Genomic DNA, 10,282 nt, shown 5'->3' on the forward strand with positions numbered 1-10,282 from the left:
CACACAGATGGTGACAGGCCTTAAGATCCATTCAGTGATTTCTCATTTGGAGTTAGTATGGACTTCCGTTGCCATATTCAGCATAGTGAGCCACATATCACTCATTACTGCCAAGAGACCAGGCTAAGACTTGTTAGCAGTTGTTACCATGTCCACTATCTAACAGAGACCTCTCTCAAAATATGACCCGCATGACCTTTTCAACCCTACTTAAGCTCTGTTTTAACTTTTTAGGAGTTTGTTTCAGGCACCGATCCCTACATTTTTCTTACAATTACAAACTAAGTGCAAGCTTAAAAATAAATGATATTTGTTTGTGCCATTAAAACAAGGTAGAAGAATGATTTCAGTTTATCCAATATTAAATGGACAGTTTTCTTTGCACTTGAAATTAGTGTCTTAATGCTAAAGAAGTGTTGAAGACCAGAACCAGGACCAGACATGGAAACCTCCTCACGTCCATCTCCTCCTGTATCTTCCAAGATGGGGTTGTTAGTGCTGGCAGTTTTGGTCTACTGTCCTCTGGAGAGCGGTGGCTCTCAGCTGGAGAGAGGAGCCAGCGGCGATGCACTGTCTCCATTGTGTGGAAAGAGAGAGACACACAGAGGACTTGAGAGACTGAGTGCAGGTGCATGGAGGAAGAGTAAGAGGAAACGCACCTGAGGGGCCTGATCGTTTCAGCCTGGTTTTTTAAGGGGGCCTTTTAGTACGTGGGGGCATTTGTTGTCAGATGGGCAGATTTACTGGAGGTACACAAAACTGGAGGGAGGAAAGGAGCCCACAGATGGAACTTTTCCTGTCTTGACTGTCAGAGACATTTCTGTTGCAGACACAGACTGTCAAAATAAATAACATTTCTTAACAGGACAGACATCGTGGTGTGTAGAACGGGGCCACGGCTGCTCAGGTGAACCATCAGGCTCCTCACAGCACTTTGAATGGGAAGCCGGCAGACGGCAGGTTCAGGTGAAGTCATGTTACCGACTTCAATCACAGGGAGGGACTGCCCACACAGACAGGACACAACAAGATGAGGTTGATAACGTCACCCCACGCTGGTAGATTTCCTGTGAAAGTGATCCCTGTGCTAACTGTTTGTTTAAAAGCTGACAGGCTACAAGAGTCTCTGTGACAGCATCTATTCATCTCCGGGTGTCAGATGGAGAGAAAGGGGGGAACAAGGGGCCGGCTGCAGAAACAGAGGGAGCGGGCAGATAAGGAGAGCCGGCGAGAGAAAGCCAAGATTGGAGTAAATGGGAGACGAGTGGCGTTCAACAATGGGGCTGGTTTACCTTCAGCTTTGAAACCTGTTTCTCTTCACCCTAGTAGCAATTTCTGAAATTCATCTGGCGTGTGAGTGAATGGGTGCTGATGTTTTCATCAGTTTGGTTTTAATTATATGTCTCATTCAGCAGTCTTCCTTCTACTCTGCTAATTTAGATTGAGATCCTTCCAGGCTTCCCCTATCTTTCATTTCCCTCCCCTCTCTCTCTCCTCTCTGCATCCCATCAGCTCCTTTGTAGAAAAAAAGAGGAAGGGAGAAAAAAAAACCTCCATGTCTGTGACTTTCTCGCCCTCCAGCGTATGAAGCCCTCTTTTATTTTGATCATCGCAGCACAATGGATTCATGCCATTCTGGCAACTTTATTCAGTATCAGCCCAAATTTACATACTGCTTAACAAGTTTGTGCGTGACTGTTGATGCCTCTGATCAAAGCGCTTTTGGAAATCTTTCTCATCTGACTCTTTCTTTTTTTTTTTTCTTTTCTCCTCATCCTTCATTTCAAATGCATGCTGCAGACAGGCATCTTCACTCAGGGCCAAGGAAAGGTAACCTTAGTGCTGCACAAGCCCAAATGTCATCCAACAAGGAGGGCTCATGTCCTGGGGATAAAGATAATGTAATCTAAGCAGTATACAGTGTGTGTGTGTGACTGTGTGTCCTTAAGTGTGTGTATCTTTGCTAGCCTCGGTGTTTGTTTGAGGCTTAGTTTCAGGGGCGGAGGGAGACAAGGGATGACAAAAGTCAAAGCAGTCATGTGTCATTTTCGGTGCTGAGGGGCTGGGACCCGCCTCCAGGGCTGTCCTCTCTGTCAGACGCACTCACATATCCACGCTGAACTCTCTCACTGTCTCCTTTTTTCTTTTTTTTTTTTTTTTTTTTACTTCTTCAACTCTCCCATCTCTCGGTGGAGTACGTGCAAGTAGTATGCAGCTGTGCGACTCGGGCGATGATTCTGTGCTCCGAGGAACGTACAGTAAGTTAAGACTCCATGTTCAATAAACAGTGACGGCGAAAAAAACACCAGACCTTAAACCATAAACATCTGTTTTGGATGTACAGCACGCAGTGAGTCATTTCATATTTAAATAATGGAATCCTGAGCTCATGTGAAACCAGAGAGAGACCATGAACCCATGTACTCACAGCCCATAACAATGGAACGTTAGGCCAAAACTGAAAAGCTTTCGCGAAACAAATGGCCAAGAAGTTGCCATTATACAAAACCGTTGGCCCTCAACATTCCCGTTCCGTGGAAGGACAAAGGGAGATTCTATGGAAAGTGAACTCTGTGTTACCTGCAGCACAATAGACTTCACTTTACAGGAAAAAAAAAGTAAATATATGTGTCCAGCAGCGCAAACAGCAGATGTGAAAATGTTAAATAAATGAGAAAGAAAAATTGATTCAGAAATACAATGAAAAGAGGGTGTGGGTGGAAAGGCAGGAATCGTGGGAATGCAAGATTGCACCTGCCTCAGGCAATCGAATTATCCTATGGGCCGCTAGTTCCTCCTTATGCGTTGCTGACATTTTCCTGTAACCCCATCCCAAGTAATGCTATGTGATGTGTGTGACTGTCTCCTGCCACTGCCCTGCAAGGCCATGCCCCAGGGACATTTGGTTTTGGCCCGCAGCACCCTGGGAATTGTTTATTTTAGCTCTGTTTGCTCCTCTTCACCTCCCTCTCATGTTGCTCCCTCCTGCCTCGTCTCTCCTGTTTTCCCCGTTTCTCTCTTCTGGCCCAGCGGTGTCTACTTTCAACAGGAGGATGCACATGTGAAGGGTAACTCAAAACCACACCTTTTAATCTCTATACTCTTTGCTTAACTGTTAGTTTTCCTGAACAGACAAAGGTAAACTCAAACCAAGATGATGGATGTGTGCTCAACTCTACATGTTGGTCTGTGTGATGGTGATAAGAGTAAAGGATCAATTGTGGAAAGGAGAGAAAGAGAGAGAGAGACATTTGAAGATGGAGGAGATGAGATATGTGATGAGATAACACAATGATATTCAAAATGTTTCCCTGGAGCTACGAGTAAAAAGAGAACATTAAAAGTGAACACATTTTGATCGTTTATGGGTATGTACGCCTGCACACCAATATGCTCGAAATTCACGGCACACTCCCGGAGCCCTAAAGACACGAGGCCAATTCCTAACACACAAACAGTGCATGTGTGTAACTGTCAGCATGTGACAAGCAGAAAAGAGACAGTGTTGAGAACATAGCCTTTTATGACCCAACACACTCTGACAGCTTGGCCATCGCTGGAGGACACGAGCAATGTTGCTTTTTCATCTGACAATTTTTAAGCAAAACAACTCTCCCTCCGTGGATTTGATCGTACGCAGAGCCTTTGTGCAGCTGTGGTTTGAAGAACTCACACAGAAACATGTCAGCAGACCCCCCTGGACTGCACTTACTGGTTATTGTGATGGGTCAAGCTGCCAATCTACAGGATGAGAAGCGACATGAAAGTGAAAGTGATACGATGGGGGAGGCACACGTGCTTTTATGCAATACTGCACTCTGCTGGCGGAGGGAAGGAGAACACCTTGAATAATGAGGCAGTCTTAGCAGAGGACTAATGTAACCCAGAAGTGTCCCCGAGGACCCCAGTGTCTGCTGCTTCTACCCTTGAAGCTGTTGCCTTTTTTTTTGGACCTAAGGACATTCAAGTGGAAAAAAATGTGAACATCCCAGGAGGTGCTTTGAAACGCGGCCACAGGGTGGCACATTAGAGTGACAAAAATGTGGACGCTCTCAGTGAAATCTGCATGCGACTGGGAAAAATTTAGAGGACAGAGATACTGATTTAAAAGGAGAGGTCACAAGAATGTCAAACACACACACACACACCCACCGGTTCGTTGTATGTTGACTAACCAACAAGATCACAATTTAGCATGCTGGGTGCAAACAGCCAAAAGAGATGGAGGCAAGGTTTTTAAAGTCAGGCTAATATAATCTTTGCTATGTGAATGTGCAATTGGCCTCTGAGATGTGTGTGTGTGTGTGTGTGTGTGTGCATACAAACAATGCACTCATTCGACATGCCCGCAGCAGTGTGCAGTCTTGCTCAGAGAGTACATGTCCTCAGGCCTCCGCCTTCCTCCGTCGATGACCTCTGGTGAAGCCATTATTTTGTGCATTAATGATGAGCAACAGTCAGTGATGAGAGAGATGGACTCTGTCCTGAGGCACTCCAGCACTGATTATGGGCAACAACAATGCCAAAAAGAAGATAGATAAATAAATAAATTTAAACAAGAAGAAAGAAAAAGACATCTCTGCCCACAAGCGGTTTGAAAGCCTTGGAGTCTTAGCAGCAAAACAGAATAAGCTGCTCTCGCCGTATTGACAAAATGGATCAGATAAGCTCTTGGGCTGGAGAAAGGCTCAGTCTTAACTTTAAGAAAATGTTACCTATACCTTGTTTTGTAGCCTGGCAATTTAAACATATCTCTATCTGCAACCTGAGAGTCAGAAGAATGTCGAGGACATCTACACTCAATTCTGACACGTGGCAGGCAATTAGCGTACGCTAGGGTTAGGGTTGCGAGTAAAAATATAAACACATTCTTTTTTTTTAAATTCTCTCCTAGGATTTAATGACACGTATGGGAAGTCATATGAAGTCATTACTAATTGATCCTCTGACATCAGCTCTGAAGCCTATAGGAGTCACAAACAAGACAAATTGCAGACAAATGCATTTGCTCTCATCAAGGCAGGCAGGGCACCCACTCAGGAAATCCTGGCTTGGGGAGATGACTCTAAATGAAGGACTTTACCATTCACCATTATGTCTTTGGTGAGAGTCAGAGAGAACCCTGGGGCTCTTCAGCACAGCACGGCACAACTTTTCAAAGGGCTCCAGATTAAAGTCACTGAAAGTTCCCACCGGGGTCTGAGGCCAGGATCCCATTAAGCAGCCCCAACCACACCGCCGGCCATAATTGTGTCGTTGAGAATTCAGAGCAGTGCTTGCTTGATAAGCGAATTTAGGGTGAAATAAAAAAAAAGGAGAGGCAAAATAGGGGTCTCGTTGGGCCACTATTAGACACTTCATTCACTCATTGCTAATTTGTTTTAAATGACTGAGGGAGAGGTGAGTAATTTATAAAACAACCTAAGCTACCTTTTCCCCATTTCCAGGTCTGAGCCACAGAATGCTGATAAATGAAAAACACTGCCGTTTATAGCCACACGCCACACCGCCGCTAGTGCTGCTTTAAATTGTAGTTATCTTTATCACAGCAGTTGCTTTGCGGCAGGTTAATCAATAAAGAGTCTCAAATCTCATCATGAAGACATTGGTCAGTGCACCACCAGTCAAGGCAGTCAAACATCCTTAAGGAATAATTAAATCTTAAGAAAAAACAAACACACTACAAATAAGTCAGGTTTTATTGGACATAAGATTCATGACAAACCTTAATGTTACAATTGATTTATTTCAACAGAGGAAAGTGATCAGAGATGTTTGGTCAATGGTACAAAACATGAAGTGTACTTTAAATGATAGGAAATTCCTTCCAATTTACTATATGCGACCTAAATATGCTGTTGTCTTCCAAGTGCAATATAAAAGTCTCAGTTAACTGCTTCAGGTGGATTTTTTCTGCTTCTTCTTTTCTGCCTCTTCCTCCTTCTCCTTCTCAATCTCTGCAACAAAGCTCTCAATTTCCTTGGATTCCAAAATCTGCCAAGAAAGCCAATTATTAGTTTCCTACCTCAAAAATAAATAAATAAATAAATAAAATAAATAAAAAAACACCAGAATAACAGGTAGCACAAAAACAGACACTCACCTTCAATGGCTGATTTCTTCTGATAACGGCAAGTTCAATATTTTTTCCTCCTGACTGGACAACCTACAGACACATTCAGAATTATCTAAAAAATTCTCCAGTTGACTTGACACATCTACCATTCAGTTATTCCCTCAGCAGAAAAGCCTGTTATTTCATTCTGGTACATCACATGGACAAATACACCGTTTCAATGAAGTCAATAAAAAATCCAAAATTGTCCGTACCTCAAGCAAAGCTTTGATGGCCAGCTTGATGGTCTCGTTGTCTCCAGCAATTGCTTCATCTGTGTAATTCTTCTCCAAGAACTCCCTCACAGTTTTTGCGCTACGGCCAATTGCATTTGACTACATTTAAAAACAAAAACATAAGATGGTTCAGACATGCACCATAAACACATTTGTTTATAGAAAGAACATCGCTGACCTTCCAGGCGTGGTAGGTTCCTGATGGGTCTGTCTGATAGAGCCTGGGAGTTCCATCGTAATCGAAGCCCACAATTAAGGCAGAGATACCGAATGGCCTGCGACCATTACTCTGAGTGTAGCGCTACAAATATGACAGACAAAATGATAACATGATTAACGTTATCTAGCCTGAAACAAAGGTAGTTTTAAAGTTGTAAAACAATAAAAAATATTGCTAATAATCATCAAGATTTGTGTATGGTTCATCACAAATTCTTCACAATCAACAAGTCAATATTGGATCTTTTACCTGTTTCAGTGTAGCTATGTACCGTGTGATGTATTCCACTGTGACCGGGTCTTCAACAGTTAGCCTGTGGCTCTGACACTCAACCCGAGCTCTGTTTATCACAATACGAGCATCCGCCGTCAGACCTAAAGAGAATAATCAAAAATTTACAAAGATACTGTGCAGAAAGAAACTGTCCAGATAGATAGAGATCCATCTATAAAATCCAGTACTTGTCCAAGCCAGAAAACAACCATGATGTTCCCTACATTTAAAAAACAGCTAATTAAAATTATTGATTTGAAATTCATTTTCTGAAGACATTGTGGATAACTGTTACGATATCCAAATACATATATGATTGACTATTCATGATGAATGCAAACTTTGATTTTTATAACAAACCAGAGCCTGACATGTCAAAGAAACAACAACAAAACAGTTTTAGAGCTATACGCCATGCCACTGCAGTTTCAAAAAATATATTTATAATACATTATTTATAATAACAATGACTTTGGTTGTATTAACGTACCTGCAAATGCCATGCAGACATGCTCATCCAGAGCACATATCTTGCGGACAGTTCTTTCTTCCTGGAGTTTTGCAACAGACTTCTTCTCCACACCAAGGACGACGATGTCTTTACCTCTTATTCCCACCTGCAAAACAGTGGCAAGATTTTAAAAGACAATCGTGTTTACCAATGAAAGTGATTCTGCTATTTGAAAATTTGCAAAGTTAGTTTGTATCAGGCCACTTGGGTGCAGATTTGGCAAGCTACAAGTAGCAGTAGTAGTATTTAAAATAGATTTTGTTTATCTCGTATAAGTATACACTATAATAAAAAACGAAACTGTTTGGAGGGTGACACAGCGACAAATTTCTCTACCCGTTTCCTGAGGCATTAAATATATACAAGGACTGGAGAAGGTTATTTACATTCCTGTCGGGCTCTAAATAAACTCATACAGTTTGATAAATATTTTGATTTAATCAATTACAAAACTGGAAACAGAAGTTATATGCTATATGCAAGTATATGCTAGTACTCGCTAGCTAGCACAACTAGCCAATCGTTGCTAAGACATGTTAGCCTCTGCTTTAGTTTCATTTTCAGGACATACCGCAGTTGAACCTTTCTTTACAGCTTCTTGTGCATACTCCACTTGAAATAGATGTCCATCTGGAGAAAATACTGTAATAGCTCTGTCATATCTTGCCGCCATTGCGCCGCAAGACAAACTCAATCACAAGCAAAATGTGAGACTTCAACTCAATGATTCAGCTAGTTAGCAACAAGCCAGTGTAGCGGATCCGTGTTCAGCACCACGCATGCGTAACACCTTTGAACTCGGACTGTACCATACGGTAAAGTTTTTTCTAATCCATAAAATAGTATAGGTTATTTTAAAATAAATTGTTCACAATAAAGCCGTGTTGTAATATCGTTTTAATTACTCGGAGATAGATGTGAAACGGATTTGAGTATTGTTTTATTTTCTACCTACGTTGCGTGTCTTTACGATTTATATATAATTGCGATTTATATTAGAATGTAAAATATATAGTTTTCGTACATATTGACCCCAAGTATGTTTTCTTTAAAACCACTTTTTCAATGTTTTTACAACTGATTGTTGTTGCTGCTTTTTGTTGATCAGTCCATTTCCCGTGGCCTTTCGGACGTGCAGAATGTTCCATTATAGAAAACTTAGGGGGGTTCTTCATTTAATTATTGCAAAATCGCAAATTATTCACATAAATTTATATTTTGGTTTGTCATTTTATGTATTTACAATAAAATATTAAATTTAATCAGTTACATGTTACCAAAAATGAATAATACTTAAAGACTGTGTTTTCAAATTTACTCCATCCCCCCCAGAACGGATCACTGCATTATGAAACTGCATCCTATTCTGAACTCTTTGATCTGAGTTCTGCGGATTTGTTTAGTGACTTTTATGCGCTAGGATACTTCATTTTCTCTTACTTATCACCATGTCGGTGGCTTTTGCACCTCACAGGCAACGTGGAAAAGGCGACATAACACCCGCTGGAATACAAAAGGTAATTTATCATTTTTAGCGCGTAGCAGAATGGGGGCAATGGTTGCAGACGATGTTAGCATGAGAGCTAATGGATGTAGCAGTGCCCATCCGTGTCTGTGAATAGATCAGGAACAATGTTGCAGGGTCAAAGCGCGGTGAATATGAACCTGCCCAGAGTCAGGGAGCCATATCTCTTCACTCGGTCTGATGGAGGGTTGCTCAATAAAAGTGTAAATATGTTTTAAATGATCGCAGGCCTTTGTTTGTGTCAGCAGGGGACAGCAGCTAGCAGACGCGTCTTTTGTTAGCCAGAAACGCACACTCATATTTAACAAAAACGCTGCTTTAATTTAAATGTGGTTTTATTTTTTTTCCAAAATACCAATAAAAATTAAAGCACATTCGACACAGTGGCTTTCAACATGTTCCCATTTACATTATGTGTTTTCACAATAGATATAAACGTGACATAAATTAATGTATTTGCCTTTGCAGTTGCTGGACGAAAACAACCAGCTGATCCAATGTATAATGGACTTCCAGAGCAAAGGCAAAACAGCTGAATGTTCACAGTAAGTAAACATTTCTTCTGAATTAGCTTAATTTTGTTCATTTACCAACAAAACCGACCCTTTAACAACGTTTTTATTTCTGCAGGTATCAGCAGATGCTACACAGAAATTTAGTGTACCTGGCTACGATAGCAGACTCCAATCAAAACATGCAGTCCCTCTTGCCTGCTGTGAGTATCGCTGCTTCTGTGAGTGTACCTGTTAATGCCAGTTACAATTGATTTATTTAGCCCTGTATGATATTTATTTAAATAACCTTGTGTTTTTTGGCAAATGAAAGACGTATGCCAGCACTGTTGAATTCAGTTCAGTTTGACTATCAACAAATTGCCCAACCAGAAATGCATTGTATTTTTTTTTACCTATTACATTTCTTTACTGTTGTTCTGGGGGAGGTTTAGTTACATTTTGTATGCAAGGCCATCATGTTGAAAAACACATTATCTAATTAACTAATTCACAGGTGAAATATAGTATATGAGATTTTGTGATCACATTCAGGAGTAACAAAGTAAAGTAACAAAAGGCAAAAGATAAACTCATCACAGTTATAATGAGAAGACTTTTTTACATAATCATCTACCCCTTGTGTCCTCATTTTTTACTTGATAATGTAACATGTGTTTTTGTGTCTGTGTTGTGCGTCCCTACAGCCACCCACTCAAAACATGCCCATGGGCCCTGGTGGGATGAACCAAAGCGGACCTCCCCCTCAGCCTCCTCACGGTCACAACATGCCCGCTGAGGGTATGGTCAGCGGAGGCCCTCCAGCACCACACATGCAGAACCAGATGAACGGACAGATGCCTGGTACGTGGTCTCTCTGTCAAACGGACCTCCTTTGTCCATCTCTCTTT

The 10,282-nt window shown here is 41.4% G+C and overlaps 2 protein-coding genes across 7 annotated transcripts in view; one reads left to right on the plus strand and one right to left on the minus strand.

Annotated features, from left to right (window-relative positions):
• Positions 1-5,681: 5,681 nt before the first annotated feature.
• psma8 (proteasome 20S subunit alpha 8) lies at positions 5,682-8,141 on the minus strand. Its single transcript, XM_008334384.3, has 7 exons — positions 7,927-8,141; positions 7,335-7,461; positions 6,821-6,945; positions 6,530-6,652; positions 6,331-6,450; positions 6,104-6,166; positions 5,682-5,994 (listed from the first exon to the last, which is right to left on the minus strand). The coding sequence occupies exons 1-7, from the start codon at positions 8,026-8,028 to the stop codon at positions 5,899-5,901; spliced, it is 756 nt and encodes a 251-aa protein (XP_008332606.1). The 5' UTR covers positions 8,029-8,141; the 3' UTR covers positions 5,682-5,898.
• A 552-nt stretch (positions 8,142-8,693) lies between these two features.
• ss18 (SS18 subunit of BAF chromatin remodeling complex) overlaps positions 8,694-10,282 on the plus strand; it is a 7,788-nt gene continuing 6,199 nt past the window's right edge. For 2 of the 6 annotated variants that reach the window (XM_008334385.3, XM_008334386.3), the window contains exons 1-4: positions 8,694-8,872; positions 9,349-9,425; positions 9,511-9,613; positions 10,079-10,235. In XM_008334385.3, coding sequence (XP_008332607.1) covers positions 8,804-8,872; positions 9,349-9,425; positions 9,511-9,613; positions 10,079-10,235 — 406 coding nt within the window. In that variant the 5' untranslated portion in view covers positions 8,694-8,803. The remainder of the gene's footprint in view (positions 8,873-9,348; positions 9,426-9,510; positions 9,614-10,078; positions 10,236-10,282) is intronic. The other 4 variants (XM_008334389.3, XM_008334387.3, XM_008334388.3 and 1 more) reach the window with 4 other exon arrangements.

Source organism: Cynoglossus semilaevis, chromosome 20 (genome assembly GCF_000523025.1).
Source record: "Cynoglossus semilaevis isolate Cse_v1.0 chromosome 20, Cse_v1.0, whole genome shotgun sequence".
NCBI classification, from domain to species: domain Eukaryota; kingdom Metazoa; phylum Chordata; class Actinopteri; order Pleuronectiformes; family Cynoglossidae; genus Cynoglossus; species Cynoglossus semilaevis.

Coding starts and splice junctions, on each gene's coding strand:
- psma8 (XM_008334384.3), bottom strand. CDS start 8,028: ATGGCGGCAAGATATGACAGAGCTATTACAGTATTTTCTCCAGATGGA. Junction 6,946..7,334: donor TGTCTGCATGGCATTTGCAG/GTACGTTAATAC, acceptor TATTCTCTTTAG/GTCTGACGGCGGATGCTCGT. Junction 6,653..6,820: donor ACATAGCTACACTGAAACAG/GTAAAAGATCCA, acceptor TCATATTTGTAG/CGCTACACTCAGAGTAATGG.